This window comes from Centrocercus urophasianus, unplaced genomic scaffold (assembly GCF_019232065.1).
Source record: "Centrocercus urophasianus isolate 14NV4802_14NV808 unplaced genomic scaffold, USGS_Curo_1.0 seq_10, whole genome shotgun sequence".
Taxonomy (NCBI): domain Eukaryota; kingdom Metazoa; phylum Chordata; class Aves; order Galliformes; family Phasianidae; genus Centrocercus; species Centrocercus urophasianus.
In genome coordinates, this window is record NW_024884142.1 from 47,612,559 (window position 1) to 47,630,617 (window position 18,059).

Consider the following 18,059-nt stretch of genomic DNA (forward strand, 5'->3'; position numbering starts at 1 on the left):
TACAGATCTTGTGTGTGATTTTAAGCTCTTCCAGTGCAAAGTCTGACACTGTAGCTCAGGTTCCGCGGGCACGCAGAAGTAGCTGCTGGACTTTGCTCCAGAGCTGCAGAAGTATACACACTGTGTGTGCACAGATATTTTTCAGACCTCAGAGGTACACTAACTGATCAGGCCATCTCTGCAGTGGAGGTCAAAGTAGATGTTTGTGTATAATGACAACCAAGAGTTCTTTCGGAGCTTACAACATCCCCACAGAAGCAGCACCTTGTCAGCTACTCTATCCAGATGTTTTCTTCAGGCAGCTACCATCTCATGCCAAAAATCTTACTTGTTCCATCTCTGAAAGAGTATCAGAAAGAAGCAATACCATTTTGGTAAGAAGACTTTCATTCTTTCTGCAGCATTCCTAATCTGTACCACATAATATGTAACTATCAGCTGTTGAAAGCTATTTGGCTGCTCTCTGAGCAGTCACGTGCATGAGAACAGGTCAGACATGGTTAATGATGAGCCAGCAATTAAGAGCTAACCTGAATACCTATGGAGAGAACTAGTTAAGAGCCAGCTTGTGTTTGCTTTTACTATCCCAAACAGGGGATCCATTTACAAGCAGTGGATGCACTAAGTAAAGGGAGCAAAAACAAACAAACAAACAAACAAAAAAAAAATGGCACAGAAAAGCCCTGCAATGCCTAATATAAAAGGGCCTAATTTTCTCTACAAGGGTTATAGGAGTAGTGAGATTTATGGTGGAAATACTTACTTTTAAAGAAAAATAAAAGTAGGGGTATTTAAGAAACATGCTCCTGTCAAATCTGCAGTATACAATATTTCATATATAAAAACATACAACATACTTGAAATACTGGATGCTAACTGGAGTAGTTGATGCTAACATGCTAACTGGAGTAGTTCACTCACCTTCTCTGGTAGGGCTCAGAGATGTCCAAGTACCACATTCATTCTTAGCGTGACAAAAGAGAAACTGAGAATGGTCTTGATTCAGAACACTGACCCATAACTGTAGCTACAAGAGAGATGCTTTCCCAACTTACTATTGGCCAACTTCCTATATCAATCTCCCTTCAGCTTTATGTTACTCAGTTTAACATTCATAAAACAAACCCTAAAGCCTTCGATTGGCCATCTTCAGCTCATTGCAGCTTCACAGCTTTAGAATGAGGTGAATCAACACACAGCCCAAACCGTTCGTAAGAAGAGGCCACAAACACAGAAGTATGAAATTCAGGAAGAAGTGTTTATTCAGCACTGCTTATTGCCTACTTGCAGCCTGGAACTCTCTTCTGTTCAGATCACACAAGATGGCATTATAGCCATGGAGCAATAATTTCCTTCTGTATTGCAATCCAAGCCAGAACAATCATATCACCATATTTCATTGAGTTGCTATCAAATACTTCCACAGGAAATGCATGGGTGTGCATGGAAAAAGCACCAGCAACAAGCAACAAACAGGAGGTACCATACTACAAAGAGGACAACAACCAGACAAGCTGGACAAGCAAGTACAATGAATTCAGCATTGCACAATAGCAACACCTGATACTCATCACAGAAAGAGGGAGTACAGTTCCACCAGCAACTAGAGCTGCTCATCACTATTTGCTGCAGTGATGAGGGGTCATCCAATCCACCACTGTGTTTTGATGAAAAAGAGGCAGATGTGGTTTCAGTCACTGCATAAGGTTCAGTGCTTTTGACTGAAGCTGCACAAGACATTCCTGGACTAACACTGTATAAAAGCTTACATGCAACAACATAGCACAGTGGCAATAAAATCAGCATATCAAGAGTTTTCTGTACAAGCCTAAGTAGCTCTTTAAAACTATCAGTACAGTTCACATTCACTAAAGATTTTAAACATACGCCTCGCTACCCCTGCTCTAACAACAGTAATAGCTCACCAGAACAACTAAATCAGGATACCACCAGTCGAAGTTGTTCCAATCTAATAAAAAGCGACCCAGCCCCTCCAAGAGTGTACCCAACTGCTATTTTCTAAGAGGCTGGTGATTTGGTTTCAGATGATTAAAAAAAAAATAAGTGCAATGCATCAGTACAGAGGAACAGTGAGGGTGACAGAGCACTGGAACAGGCTGCCCAGGGAGGTGGTGGAGTCTCCTTCTCTGGAGATGTTCAAGACCTGCCTGGATGCCTACCTGTGCGACCTGCTGTAGGGAACCTGCTTTGGCAGGGGGGTTGGACTCAATGATCTCTGGAGGTCCTTTCCAACCCCTATGATTCTGTGATTTCCAAAAACAGTACCTTAAGTATTTATGTAATAAAATGAGAAATGGGAGACTTGATTGGTACAAAAAGCAGGAAAACTAAGTCTCATACACTTTTCCGTTGGGTTTTATTAAAGCTTCTTACATTTCTTAATGGAATCATGCCTGCAAGTAACCAGAAAGAAATACAGGTAGCAATGTCTGGAGTTGAGGATCTGCCTTCAATTTTTTCAGTTCAACTGTAATTATTTTATGCTAGTTTACTACCATCTCTAGTGGTTCATATAAAGAATCTGTCAAGTGGGATTGAAGTACTGCTTGTTCTTCTAATGTGGATGCAGAGGACACTAAATGCATATTAAGTGCATAATAATTGATCATGTGATCAAAAGTTACAGCTCAGCTGAGGGGAAGTCATTAAGCCACTTTGTGTTTACATCCTAAATTCTTCCTGGCACCTCCCTGAAACCCAGTCAGAACATTTATCTAAAGAACTTTTGTTCTGTAAGCAGTGCATGATTCTTTAGAGCACAGTAGCTGCACAAACACCATAAACCCAACCCACCCAAGCAAAGAAATTTTGTTCACTATGAGGTGAGGCCAGTGACACAGGAAGCTTATTCAGGCAAAGACATTCAACATCATTGACTGGTCAACACAAGAAAGTAGCTATCACTCAGGAATACACTTGCTGTCAACCACTGACCTGGGCTTATTTGCAGGAGAGCAGCATACTGCATGTAAGCTTTAAGTATGTGATAGAAGGCTCCCTGGATAATCAAATTGCCATGCACTATCCTGTTTTCCTGACTACAGGGAGGATAATCCAACAGAATGAATGAGGTGCTTTAACTACCTTAGAGAGACTCTTAAAATTAACTCTAGACACAGGAAGGAACATGCTGATCCCTGTAGAAGAAAGACATGGAACTGCTGGAGCAGGCCCAGAGGAGGGCCACAGAGATAATCTGGAGCACCTCTCCTATAAAGAAAGGCTGAGAGAGCTGGGCTTGTTCAGCCAGGAGAAGAAAAGGCTCTGGGGAGACCGCACAGCAGACTGTCAGTATATAAAGGGGACTCATGAGAAAGACTTTTTACCAGGGCCTGTAGAGGATGAGGGACAGCAATTTTAAAGTGGAAGAGAATAGATTCAGGTTGGATATAAGAAAAATGTTTTTCCACCATAAGATGAGACAGGGAACAAGGTTTTGTCCAGAACAATTGTGAATTCCTGGAAATGTTCACATCCAGGTTGGATGGTGCTTTGAGCAATCCAATCTAATGCAGGATATCTCTATCCACAGACTAGATGAATTTTGAAGTCCCTTCCAACCCAATCTCTTCAGTGATTCTGGCAGAACTCTGACCAGATCCCTTCGCATCTCTGCTGCAAACAGAGGTTGTTCTGCAAAAATTATCTTGTCTGGATGAGACCATATATATGTTCCACCACTGAAATAAACAGTTGTTCACACACAACTGTATATGCCTCCGCTGGTCATCAGGCTATTTGCAATTGCACAGTGATTTTATAATTACTACTTACATTTCTAACAATACCATTATTACAGTCTCATCAAGCTCTGCTTGCTTTAAAACCACACCTGTACAAAACCACACTCGAAACAGAAACAGAATAGATTCTGTTTTCATACAGGGCATGACTTTAACACCTCAGTGATCCCACTTACCATTCTACCATCATTACTTGGCAATCTCTAGTCTTCTAAAGAATAATCACACAAATCTGTTAGAGATACAAACATGGCAGCAGATGTATTTCTCACGAATGTTTCAGACCACAGAGGGCACATATCAGAAGTCTAGTATTCCTCAAGGCTCAACTTATGTTTATGATTTTCTATAGTTACACAAATTGAAAGGAAAAGCCATACGATAGATGTAATTCAGCTCTGATTTTAACAACATTCAGTGAAGATATCAGCTTACAGAATGCTTGGGATTCAACAGAAATTGGACAAACTTGCTGTCACAGGAGAGGTATCACATGACAGAAGTATCACAGCAGTGATCTCTGCTGGTCGAAGCTGACCTTCAGGGAACGCACTCGTTATGAATAGATGTCTGTGCTACCTTAAGAAACAGCAAATCAGGAGTTGGCAGAAAGCAGTGGTCCTTATGAGAAAGTCTCTGTTAAAGCCAGACAGACTCTCCCTAGCCACATGCAGATTTTGCCTACTGAATTATCATAACATATTTTTAAAATAATCTTTGCAGAGCACAGCTAGGCTGACTTTCAGCGTCCACAAACAAGTCAAATACACTATCACTGACCTTGCCAGAACTAAGCAAGGGTAAATTATGACATTGTACTGACTTTGCAGACATCACTGGGCAAAAGCTTGCCACATGACCTTTATAAACTGGGGATGGAGAGAGGGACAGTGGAGAAATATGAATGCTTCGCATGAGTCATAGTGCGCTCTGTAACTGCATGATTACAGTTTGTAGACCAGAAGACCCCTCAAACACTAAAACTGGGCATGATTTATCAACACCAGACTTTGTTGTGTGTTCTCTATCAAACCACAGCATATTGCTGTACTGCTTCTCAACCAACAGCTCCTAAATCCAGGCTTCAGATGTCAGTGGAGATGCAGTAATTATCGATGTGGCTTGCACTCTTGCTCTTCTTAGAGGATTACACAGTCTTTGGTAGCCCCGTGCAAAAACAAACAAAAAGAATAAGGAGCAAAGTGAAACAAAGGCAATGACCCCCACGCAGGAGAAAGACTTGAGAAGAACACAGGGTTAGGAAAAGAAAAAAAAAAAACACAACAAAAACACAGTGAACTATGTAATCTTGCAGAGTTCCTGTCACAGATTCACAAGTCAAATCTTTCCAGCTGAGTAGAAGGGGGCCCTATTATCCTAACCACATATTTCCTACTCTTACAGCTGTGAAATCATCCTTCTAAATGAACACAACCTCCATTCTGTTCCCTGCTGGGTACAACCTTTCAAACAAACTGTTTTCCCTCGTGTTGATACACACAAAGTACTAATTCTTTAAAATACACAAACCAGACAGATTTCCCATAATTCTTTGCCCTCACCTTTGCGTTTGCAGGAAGTCTGAAATTAACACACTCTAATCTTTTAAATTAGGCTTTTTTTTTTTTTTTTTCTTATTTTACTCTAATCTTTCAATTTTCTGGATTTTCTCTTATACAATTCACTGTACTTACACAAAAATAAATCAATAAATAAAATCACAATGTGCACCCAATGCTCTCATCTTACACAGCATTCACTAGCATGGTAAAAAAAACATGCCTGGCAGAAAAGTTTCTAAGGACTTTGCTTGCCATTAAAAAATATTTTTTGTTAGCTCATCTGATTTCTGTGCATTCCTCTTTCCTTGCTTATCTAGATGCAGTAAATAAGTGACCAACAGGAAGTATTCGAGAGCAATGCCTTCCTTCAGGATGCAACAAGTTATAGCAGCTTTCATTATACTACCACAACACCAGTGAGTGTGTGACCTATGAAACCAAGTTCTGGGACTACTGCTCCTTTGACAAATACAGATAAAAATAACTTGATAACAAGTTCTCTATCTGCAAAATCCAGACATGTTGGAGCTCAATAGACTGTGTCATTCTTTATATACCATTCTCCATGTTCCTGTTCTTCATATTTAGAAAGAACAGAACTCAACCATCTGTAAATTTATATTTCAAAAATCCCACACAAGGTGTATAATCTAAGTTTTCTAATCAGACATAAGACTGGCCTGGAATGAAAATCATACTCACTTAGGACCAGATTCCAGACAGAGGGACTTTCAAACCTGAACCATAAATTGTGCTCTAGTAACACAGGAATTTAGCAGCTATCTAAGCAGTGCCAAAGTGCACTACAGGCTTGTTGGTTCTTCTCTTTTAAATCTGAGATTTCCCTAGCTGTTCACAGATGTTTCTCTCCCCAGATAACACAAATTCAAGATCAAAACAGCAGAACATGGCTTGCAGACACGTGAGTATGCCCCGTGCAGCTGACAACACTGATGCTCAACACAGAACACTACAGCTCATTCAGGCATAGTGGTTCATGCCCCTCAGGTTTCATATTGCTGCTCATTGAAAAGTCACGCGAACTCTGAAAACATGAGGAATAAACAGGTCTAAAAGCCCAGCTCTGACTCAAAGACTGCTACCCAGCACTGGATATCAAGTAGAGCTTTGATTTTCGCAATCCCAGCAGCTCAATGTTGCAGTTTCAATAAAAGAAGAAATGCCCCAGACTAGCTCCCAAAATCTCAGCTCATAGGCAACTTCAACATGCAAAATATGAGTTTGAATCTCTTCAGGCCAGGGAAAGTAGGCTCCACTCACCAGATAATATTAAAACTGCTTGTTTCTATAGAAGTACTGGAAATGAAAAATAGAACAAGAATACTTGTTTTTAAAGAACAGCTGAATATTTTTTTTTTATTCCCCATAGGACAGTCTAGACTTTGGGATCCTTAACACATCTAATGTGCGTTCCTGGCTTAAATTTCCAAGAGACCTTATATCTTTGAGATCTTAAAAATGACCTATCCAACACTCTCTTCCATCCAAAGCTCTGCCAGCCTATTACAGACAGCACTGACTGTTCCAGTTTACCAGGGGTTTGTTCAAGGCAGAATGGATCTACAACTCTTAGCATGCCTTCAGCTGCACGGCTGGATCAACAGACAAATAAAATCCATTCTTTAAGAGAGTGCTAAGCCATCCCAGCTGTTACCTGATATAAATGGTGCTCTCTATTAACACAGAACAGCTCAAAACAAAACCAATACTCTCTATAAGTGATTACATTATTGGTCTGTTTAACCAGCACAGAGCTTTGTTAGCCAATAGCAGTGGATTAAAGAACAAGGAAAGAAGTAAGGATCACGAGTACTAACATAACAGCAGCATCATGTGGGTGGCATTATGAAATGCTTGATATTTCATGTATGCTTTTTACCTTGTGTATATATGGCATTTAAAACCACTTCACAAGGAACCAAATCAAATTTATTACTTTTGGAAGGGCTACATAATTCAGCTTTGAAGTTGAAAAGTGCAACAGTAAATGTTTTAATTCCAAGCAATGTTGCTTTCTTTAAAAATTCTGTATCATGAAATCTAATTCAGGAAGTTAATCTGTATTCTTCCACAAGTTAAAGGGACAGCTTCTAGCTGGAAGAACCAGCTTCCTTTCAACTAATCTGTATCCCATCTATATCTGCGTAGAACTATTCAGCGTGCATGTTAACAGAAGTGTGAATAAGTTTCAAGGGACTTCCCATAACATACCAGTAGTCTGAAACAAAACTCTCTCCTACTTCATTATCTCGTTCTGAAAACCAGAGAATCTCCACAACTTCAGGCACTGGAATAATGGAGGTAATTCAAACACATTGCTCCATCTCACAAATACTAAGAACTTCTGTACAGAAGTGCAAAAGTGAAGCCAATAGCTTGGAAGCAAGAGCGTGGATTCAGGGTCAAGATTCCAATTTCTCTCTCCCTCCCCCTCTAAACAAGATCATAAAGGCATGTAACAGACACCTACTTAGCAGGTAGTAGCTCTGCGGCTCCCTAAGCTTGCAGGCTTCTCCCCATCTGACCTGGAAGTTCCTATGGTTTGTAATCTTCCAACAAAAAAAAACAAACAGCTCCTGAGCATGGGAACAAAACAGCTAGAAAGTGGCCAATCACTTAGAGAGGTCTATCCAGGAAACATGCTCCAGGAAACACTCACAGAACCCAGAGTGGTTAAAATTCTGTAGGGTCTAGAAGAGAGAAAGGGTGGAATCCAGTTGTGCACCTAATGGTTCCTAAAAAATCATGTGGGTGGACTTCTTGAAGCCTGATCTGGTTTTGAAGCCATGCAGCAGTGTAGATAACATATCTGGACTCAGGTCTTGGAAAGGCAGAAGCACCTCTCTATTCCTCACTTAGGAGGAATTTCAAAAAGGAGGAAGGAACTGCAGGTAACCATTGTAGCATGTCACTTTCTAACTACACCTTGCCAGCTTTCTTTTTAAGTCATACTCATCACAAGGAGAAAGGAAACACAATAGAAGCAAGAAAGTAGATGGAAGAGGCAGGATGAGACTACAGACTTATTGAGCACAAGATGACTAATTACGTTCAGTGACAGTGTTCACAATAGTCTGGTTTCAACTACTGATCTCACTTCATGGTTTTACCTAACAGCAGAAACTTACATCTCAGTGTCTGCCACAGGCTGCCAGCCTGGCTGTTGATGGCCAGCTCCCTTACGATGAAAAGGATTCTTTGCATGATTTGAGAAATCAATTTATATTTGCTGTTCATATAAAATAAACCTATGAAAATATAATGGAAAACAGAGAGAAGGGAAAAGGACTGAGAAGCCTAACTGCCCAAACTTACTCCTAACTTGAAAGTCTCAGTTAGGTGGCTAAAATATCAGGTGGGATGAATCTAAGCACAGGTATATTAACACTTGCATAATCTTATTTACATATCTAATATGTACTTCCAAGGGTGAGCTGCAAGGCCACAGCTTCTAACCCGATAAGCAATGAAAGCTCCAGCAAATATTTCAAGCAATCCTTGCTCAGCAAACACTCCAACCCACGATCTTAAGGTGCCACATAACTGACCAGGACAAAATAGGCTTATTCCCAGCAGCCATCTTACTAACTATTCATTCATTCTGTGAATGCAGCGTGATACTGCACTTCTCCCAGACACATCACACTTAACCACACATCTGAAGGACTCAGTCTGCTGCGTGGTATGCCACAAACCTGTCAAGTGGGCAGGTGAGGTCAAAGAGTGAATTACCATGAATGAACCTGCAAAACTAACCCAGAACACAGAGCGTGGACACTGAAGTTTTGTATAAACATGCATAAATTCAACTTACAGCATTGCGTGATCTTCTGGATGTTAGAAGTTATGCGCTGGGCTAGTTGATTAGGATCCACCAAGCCGGCACTGTACGACATGGCTGGGTAGGTTTGCTGTCAAAGTCATCCACGATGGGAATGGCCTCCACTTATTAAGGACACCTAACCCCCCCGCAAAGAAAACAGAATTATGTCCTGGTCGTTGGACATACATGGACATATATGGACATACAGAAGTATTCATCATCATAAAGAAAAATATACAAGAAAAGATTTTAAAAACCCTTCACATACTACTGTTTACTCTCTCCTACAACAGAGTATTAAGTATTAAAGAAGAATGTGACAATACAATAACTCAGTATTAGGCTTAGTAATAAGTACAGGTTAAAATCTGCAATCACACTACAGCAGCTACATCACAGAAACTACCACTTTTGTCAAAGTTCTAACATCTTCCACAGTAAAATAAAAAAAAGTATGCATTCTCATTAAAGAAAATGCTGAACATTTATTATGTGACTGCCAAATCCTCTAATGAATTATGCCCACAACCAATTGTATGGTTATTTCCACGCCATGTATCATTTATATCACCAATAGATCCTAGCATATTGAACTGCTGTGTTCAAGTGTCACTGTTTTAAGAGTGACACTTTCTCACAGGGTATCAGAATGAATGAGGCACCTTGTGTCCTCCAAATACCAATGATTTTTAACTGCAGTTGCAACTGAATTCTATGAACTGTCATTTTATACTGCTTCAGCTGCTACGTTCCTAAACATAAATTCATTTCTCTACAGCTTGGGTATACAAATGCATTTGTAGATGTGTTTTTTTTCTTTTGCACCTAGAACTTATCTTATTTTAAAAGGCCAAAATTCAGTAACACAAATATGCTCACAAATGCATTTGCTCTGAAAGAACACATATATATAATCATACAGTATACAGTAACTATTGGAAATGTCCTAGTTTACTTTCCATCATCACAGAGCAACTTCCAGTCCAAGTTCAAAGATATCCCAATTAACATGGCATAGCTATGGGTATATGTGCAAATGAAAACTGGCAACGCATCTGTTCTGCGGTGAGAATGCAGACAAAGCGAGTATATGTGCATCCAACACAATGCTGCCATTTCCATGCTTAGTTTTATCTCATCCTTTCCAATCCCCTGCACTTCACATTAAAGGGTTCAATGTTTTAACTTCCCCAGTTCCCTCCATTTCCACTGTTTGACCCAAACTGTGCAACGTTCTCTTTTCCTAGGCGACCAGCTTCTCAATAAGAGATATCGCTACAACAGTTTTAGGGTCAGCCAACCGACTCGCCAACTGTGATACCAGCTGTCCAGTCTGCAAGCTCAAGTCCTTTTTATTTACTTTTGAAAGTAAAACTAATTCACAACTCTTGGTGCCAAACATTACTTTCTTCCACCTCCAGAATGGCATGTATTAATACACTGAAGCCAATACCCTGGCTGTTTTACAGCAGAATAGTTCTCACATCACTTTCAGGGAGAGCAGCTGAACACTAAAGAAAATTCAAATCTTTCAGTGTTCACAGTTTCTAGCAGAGCTGCCATGAGATTGCAATGGTCAGAGCTACAAAACATCCCATCCCAAAACTCCACCAAAGCTGCAACTACAGAAGTCTGGCCTGCAGATGCCACCCTGCAGAGTGCATCACCTACACCAGACTGCTACCACAAAAATAAAACTCTCCATGACTTTGAGAAGATTGCTGGCTGCACCAGGGTTTCAAATCCTGTTTGGAGGCACCAGGCCTTGAAGCATCCCCCAGTAATAAGCAATCTGATGGCAGATGAGGAGACACATATTTGCATTCTTCAGCTTGCTTCACAATCACTGGCAGGTCATTCTGCCTCTCTGCAGTATACTTCCTATCTTAGTCTGTTGCACATGCAGATGCAAGTTATTTTGGGTCACAGATGAAATCTTGAAGTCAGACAGCTTAAATCCCACTTCTCTGGACCAAGGTTAGCACAACAATCCTTGATTTCATTTGGAAAGTCTAGGCAATATTGCATTGAACTGGTAATTTCAATGTAAAATTTACATTAAGTAAATGGCTCCACAGCTTAGCATGTTGACAAAAGAAATTGTACCATTTTAGTGGGAAATACAATCACAGGCAGAAAATGAAAAGACTTCAGTTTAAAAAACAGAAGAATACTCAAAACTGTTGACACTGCTTTTTCCCTTCAGATGTTATTTCTAAACATGTCAGTATCATGCTAACTGGAATGCCAGCGCTGGCTAAAAATACATTTTAGTTAAATATTATATTTAATGTTAGAAGTTAAACATTAAAATGCAGTTGCTGAGCGGAAGAGCCAGCAAGAAACCAATCATCTTGGGTAAAAGGCTGCAGAACTGAAACAGTCCTTCACGGCTGTTTTTTCCCTTGTATTTGTATTCACTCACAGCTGCACATAACACATTTTTCAAGCATTTAAGTGTTGACAAAAGCAAAGCACTTAACTTTCTTGTTGTCCTGGAACTTAATACGGCTGACTTTCAGATATCTTTAAACAAGTTGCACTGTACTTCAATGAGGAAGCTGCCTCAAACGTACTGGTTGTATAATACACAAAACTTTGAGCTTTTCAACTTTCTAGTTACATAGCTGGGCAGCCAAACATAACAGATAGTGAGAAGATGTTCAGATGATAAAATCGCAAAGTTCACATGATACACTCTAGCACATGTGGTCTTCTCTAATGAGTTCACCTCACCTTATCAACAGAAGGCACGAGGAGAATAATTTCAGCTGTAATTATATACACTGCAGAGTGCTGAGTCTAGGACACACTTGTAACTACAACAGTCAGCACTGCTGCAGAAATCATTTAGTCCCCATTCTAAGAACACCCCAAAATGATAAAAGCTGATGCGATTCATGAGCATTTCCTAAATTGAACTTTTTATTTGGAAAGTTTTCAGCTTCTAGATATCACCAAACAGCTTCCGTTTCAGACATACAACAGCAGGTGCCAAGAAAATCTTTCTAATGGTGTAACTGTGTATGTAGTTAAAATGCTGACTTTTTTTTCAATTTCTGAAGTTGCTTCTTTGGAAGTTCACTTGGTTGTTTAAAGAATTAAAGTGAAATGAAGAGGAAGGAGTGCGGTTTTGGCAAGGAACAACATACTTCTTTTAATTAGAATTTACAGTCAAGTCACAGCATAGCAATGTAAATTCATAGCTGTCTTATCCCATACAAACTCTTCCATCAGTTATGATATTCCAGAGCACATCAATAGCGCAAATTGGTGCAGGGTTAAGTTCCTGGTCTCTGACTAGTCCGGGTAACAGACTGGAAAGAGGAGTAAGCAGGCAGCCATCAGCTTTCATCAATTCCCAATCACAGAGCAGCTCAAAGAAAAGGAAATTTTTGTATCTGAAACAAAAAAAAAAAAACCAACCCACCCTCTCCGACAGCAACAAAACACACACACACAAAAAAAAACGAAACGGGAAGTATGAGTTTCTTCCTCATTCTAGTTATATCAGCTCTGGTGTCTAAGAGAATGAGCACTCCAGATGTACACCCTTCACTTGTCAGCCTGGAGTCACTTGCCCTCTGAAAATCCAGACAACTGCACCCTGGAAGCCAAGGGGAGCTCTGCTAACAGCAAGGGCAGGCAATCAGTCACTGGGGAACAAAACAGATGTGCACCAAGCACTTCCTTCCAGACAAAGCCAACAGGAGCATTCATTAAGACCCTACATTTCCATAGAAATTATCCCTTTCAGTTCCACAGTATTTAACTTCTCCATCATGCAACGCTTTGGCATTACTGCCTGCATGACTTTTTAAATGGGAACTAATGATGATATGCTGCAGTTTGAGGAAGTACGTTTTGCATTCAAACTGGAACAGATCTGCGTTTGTAGTAGCACTCAGTTCTTCTCAAAGTTTCAGCCTGGTGCAAGCTTTTGATTTTAACTCTCATCTTCTGCTTGCCAACATGGTCTGAGACTGAGACCACACCTAGAGGTAACTCAGCTAGTCAAATGACTGAAAAAGGTTCACCAAAGAACTGAGTCTTGACAGGAGGGGGAAAAAAAAAAAAAAAAAAAAAAAAAAAAAGACTCAGAACACATAACACTGAATGAAACAAGATCTCTCTGTACATACAGAAAAATCTAAAGAATTCAGGAGATCAATATGTATTTTTCCTAACTTCTCTATTAATGAATTACTGTCCATCACAGTCACTCTGATATCCTAAGTAAATAAAGAACTTCAGTTTCAACTTGCTTTCTTGCTTTCCTTCATCAGGCATGGAAACAATTTGCTTTTCCCTTGGCTGTTTCCAGTAAGGTTGCTGCTGACTGCAGAGGCCAGTTTCCACTGACCAGACAAGGACGTGGAACTCTACAACCAAGCAGCTCTCTGATGCCATCCTTGAAAGCTCTCTTGAGACAAAAAGATGAGATGAGACAAGCACAACACAGGCTGGATCTCAGCAGCCATCATCTAACTACACTGCAGGTGCTGGCCGGTTACGGTTAACAAACATCTAACCCATTTGGTATTTTCTCATTAAGACATTCTATGATTTTTCCTTCTCCTATAAAAACTGTCAATACACAGCATCAAGACAAAGAACACTTAAGCAATAATTTTACTATTTAAGGAATATTTACATGAATCCTCAGCTTACGGTAAGCAAAAATTATATACTGCATTCCAGAGAAATGCTTGAAAATTTAAATCTGATTGGAATTAGGATTTTGTGCCTTTAAATATCCAGAGACAAGTCATGTGGTTTTCTTGGACATGCTTTTCTTTTTTTAAAAAAATAAAGCTTCTTCAATGACTTTCTTTGTAATATAATCTCTGCTATATATATACATATATATATCCTTCAAATAGGGCAAAAACACAATAAAAATTTTTGATGTAAGTATTAGAAAGATTCTACTCCCATTCTCCGTAAAAAAACATCAGCCAGTCATAATACTAACTATTGAAGCTTTGTATCACAATGATTAGTAAGATTTCTGCAAGTTGACAATGCTCTATCCACCTCATCTGAGTAGGCTTTGCCAACCAGCTTCTGAGATGAGACAAGGTGACATAGCGCTTTTACAGAGTGGCTCCAGCTCCCATTCTAAAGCAGCTCAAAACAAATCATCAGACATCAGCTTTTGCTGATCTTAGCAGCAAGTAGTTAAATTAAACTTTAAGAAATAAAAGCTTCTGGAATAAGGGAGAGACTGCACACCATATGGTAACTACTTCTCTGCTACTGCACCAGAGGCACTATCACAACTGACTCATACAGGCAAGAATTAAATCTGCCCCTGTTCTCTCCAGAGGGGATGGGGAGGTAAGTTTTGTTTGGATATATCCTTTCCCCCCCAGTTTAATTAAGGCCAAAATGTATTAAGAATAACACCATACTTTCCACTTCTGTGCTTTACAGCTCCAGATGGGCTGAAACCCTGATCCGCAAAGGCACTCTACGGGCATCTATAATACAGGAACAACTATGGGACATAATAAACAGAACAGCAACATAATTTCCTCCCTGCCTGTTTAAAAGAAGTGAAAGTTAAACTGTTCAGATTTCTTTTCTTCAAATCATCTAGCTTAAGGTAAAACTAAGCCTAAATCCAAATTGGGAAGAAAGCAAGCAAAGTTTATTTTAAAACTTTATTTGCTCTAATGCAGGAAAACTAAGATAGAAGAGATCAAAAGATAATTTTTTATTCCACTCTGCCCAATCACCTTGGTCTTGCCTCATCAGTTGTGTTGAAGCGCACCAAAACTGAACTTACATCATGCAAAGACCAGATGATTTTTAAAGAAGAAATAAGAATTGTTAAGACTGTGTAACTGGTCAGTGTCATTCCCCTAGAAAAGATTTCCCAACAAAGATGTAACTTAAACATTACATTTGCAGTTATGCATTAGAAGTGCTCAGTATGTAAAACTGAACTATGGAAACATGAAACGTGATTAGGCGTAAAGGACAACCAATGCCGCCTCAGCACACATGGCTAACAAGGAATATACTTATCGCTATCCAACTCATTCTTACTGATTATCACATGAAGCAACAGAAGAATGTGCCTTTTGCAAGCCTAACAACACAAGTTCTCAAGGAAATGCCTTCACAAAGAGAATCATGCTTCTGAGGAAGAAACAGGAGATGAACATTGGGAACTGGCCCACCAGGATATGGCAATGACTAAATTACAGGTCTTCATTTTTCCAGAGCTTTTCTTTGATAAGTGTTACTCACTATTTTTATACAGGGCTACAAAAGATGCCTATTCCACAGGAATAGAAATACAACAGCTCAACAGAGCACCCGGCACCACTTTCCCCTAATTTTAAGAAATTTCAACTGTTTACGTTCCTCCTTTCCAGTAACAACATTCATGTGAAGCCACGGGCTCATAGCAAGAGGCTGCAGGGCAACACCACTCCCAGCTTCTGCTTTGCTCGTTCCTCAGGGGAAGTCAGAATACACGGACACATCAGCTGTGGCATTAAGCACCCTCCGATTTTAGCGTTAAGCTTTGATGAAGAAGCAGCACCACGCGTTTCACGCCTGGCAGAGCCGAACCCTCCACTTCCCCCACAGCTTCACCGAGCTCCCACTTCTCAGGCAGCAGCAAGTCACTCGACAGGAAAGGCAGCGATAACGCCGGGCCCCAAGCCCAGGCCCTATTTGCACAGGCGATTTGTAGCCTTCCTTCCCGCAGCCAGCACACCTTGCTCCCCTCACACCTCCAACACCACGAGCGCTCTGATGCAGCGCAGCTCAACTCCCCGGGCTCAGACTGCACTTAAGCCGCCACAGCACACCGGCTCGAGGCCTCGAAGCAGCACGGCAGCGCCCGGCAGAAAGCCAGGGGGATGTCACGGCGGGAGGCGCACGAGCTGCCACCCCGGAGCTGGGCAGCCTCCACCCGACAGCGGGGTTCCCCCGCCTTCAGCCGCCCAGCTCAGCCCCAGGCCCAGGCGGCGGCCGGGAGCTCCCGCAAGCACCGAGGCCCCACCGTGCCGCCCTCTGACAGCCCCTGCTCGGCCACCGCCCCGCCCGCGCCATCCCTCGCCGGCTACCCGAGCGTGGAAGCAGGAAAGAAGCGGCCGCCCCGATCCACTCCCGCCGCCCTTACCCGGCTCCGGTGTACCTCCTCGCACCGGGCGCGGGGCGCCGATGACAGGGAAGCCGGCTTCCCGAGGGAGGGCCGGGGCCTGGCCGCCCGGCACCACCCCGTCCTGTCATGGGGCGGGGGCCGCGCCGTGACGGCGGAGGCGGGGGGAGGAGCGGCCGCGGGGCCGGGCCGGGCCGGGCAGAGGAGGGCTGCGGGCCCAGAGCCGCGGGCAGGGGGCGCTGCCGGCTGGGAGGCTCAGGGTGGGCGGGTGTGGGCTTCGCGCCGCGGCCTCCAGCGGGCGGCGAGGTTTCAGAGGGTCGTCAAGGTTGGAGTGATTAGAAAGACCGCTGAGATCATCTGGTGCGACCGTCAGCCCACCGCCTCCGTACCGCTAAACCGCTTCACTCAGTGCCACATCCATGTGGTTCTTGAACACATCCAGAGACGGTGACTCAACCACCTCCCTGGGCAGCCTGTTCCAATGCATCACCACTCTTTCCAAGAAATGTTTCCTTATATCCAACCTGAGCTTCCTCTGGCACAACTTGAAAACACTGAAATATAATGAAATACAGTGCCATTATGTGAATGTCCTTTCTGACCTTCTGTTTTGGTCATCATCTCTAAATGGAAGTAGAAACTTAAAAGTAAACTGAAAGAATGGGAGATTATAAATATATTTAAAGAAATCTGGTGAGACGTCTGGAACAAAAGTTGTATGAGGAGTGGCTGAGAGAACTGAGACTGTTTAGTCCGGAGAAGAGGATGCTCAGAGGCAACCCTTTTACTCCCTACAAATAACCTGAAAGAAGGTTGTAGCAAGGTGGGAGTCAGTCGCTTCTCCCACTTAACAGCAATAGGATGAGAAGTGATGGCCTTAAGTTGTACCAGGGGAAGTTCAGGTTGGATATTAGGAAACATTTCTTCTCAGAAAGAGTGGTGAGGTATTGGAATAGGCTGCCCAGGGAGGTGGTGGAGTCCCCATCCCCGGAGGTGTTCAAGAAACACGTGGATATGGCATTTAGGGACATAATTTAGTGGGCATGGTAGAGAAGAGTTGAAGGTTGGACTAGATGACCTTAGTGTTTCTTTCTAACCTTACTGATTCTGTGATTCTGTGCCTAAAAACCACTGGGGCTGGGGGAGGCAGAGCTAGCAGTTGGACATGGGAGAACCTGGTCTCTCCTAACCCAGTTACTTGAGAGCATGGGATAGATGAACTTCTAAGGCCTCCTTCACAGCAGCTGCGAATGCTCCTGAATCCTGCTCCATTTTTAAAATGGAAAAATCACAGGATCATGTGTTCCCCAGTGCCCTGCATGCTGGGATGCTTAACTTGTGAGATTAAATTAAATATTGCAGAGTAAACCCTGTTGTATGGGTGGCTGGGAATGCTGTCTCTTCTGCAACACCCAGCCTGGACCAAGGAAGTTGGGAAGAGTGATTGTCCTTCTCCTCCCCTTGCGCTGCCTCACAGGCATGAGTGTTTATTTTTGCTCTGTCATGGATCTTGGTCATTGCTGTGATCTGAAAATAACTAGAGTAGAGGAAACTCTCATAACATGGTAAGCAAATAGCACTAGTAAAGAAGTCCAAGAAAACTCCAACACAATGCAGTGAAGTAAAAAGCCTGAAAGATTTACCCTTACGTAGACGATTTTTAATATTTTTTAAAGCATGCTCAAATGGGAAAGGACTTTTGTGGTTTTATTCAGCAGCTCAGCACCACACAGACTTTTGCTTATTCCCTCCTCCTCCTAGTGTTATAG

General features: G+C 41.9%; 1 protein-coding gene across 1 annotated transcript in view; it reads right to left on the minus strand.

Annotated features, from left to right (window-relative positions):
- STX7 (syntaxin 7) overlaps positions 1 to 16,395 on the minus strand; it is a 31,303-nt gene extending 14,908 nt beyond the window's left edge. Inside the window, exons 1-2 of the mRNA XM_042823359.1 lie at positions 16,312 to 16,395; positions 9,162 to 9,306 (exon numbers count right to left, since the gene is read on the minus strand). Of these exons, the coding sequence (XP_042679293.1) occupies positions 9,162 to 9,243 (82 nt within the window). The 5' untranslated portion in view covers positions 9,244 to 9,306; positions 16,312 to 16,395. The remainder of the gene's footprint in view (positions 1 to 9,161; positions 9,307 to 16,311) is intronic.
- Between the last annotated feature and the right edge of the window lie 1,664 nt (positions 16,396 to 18,059).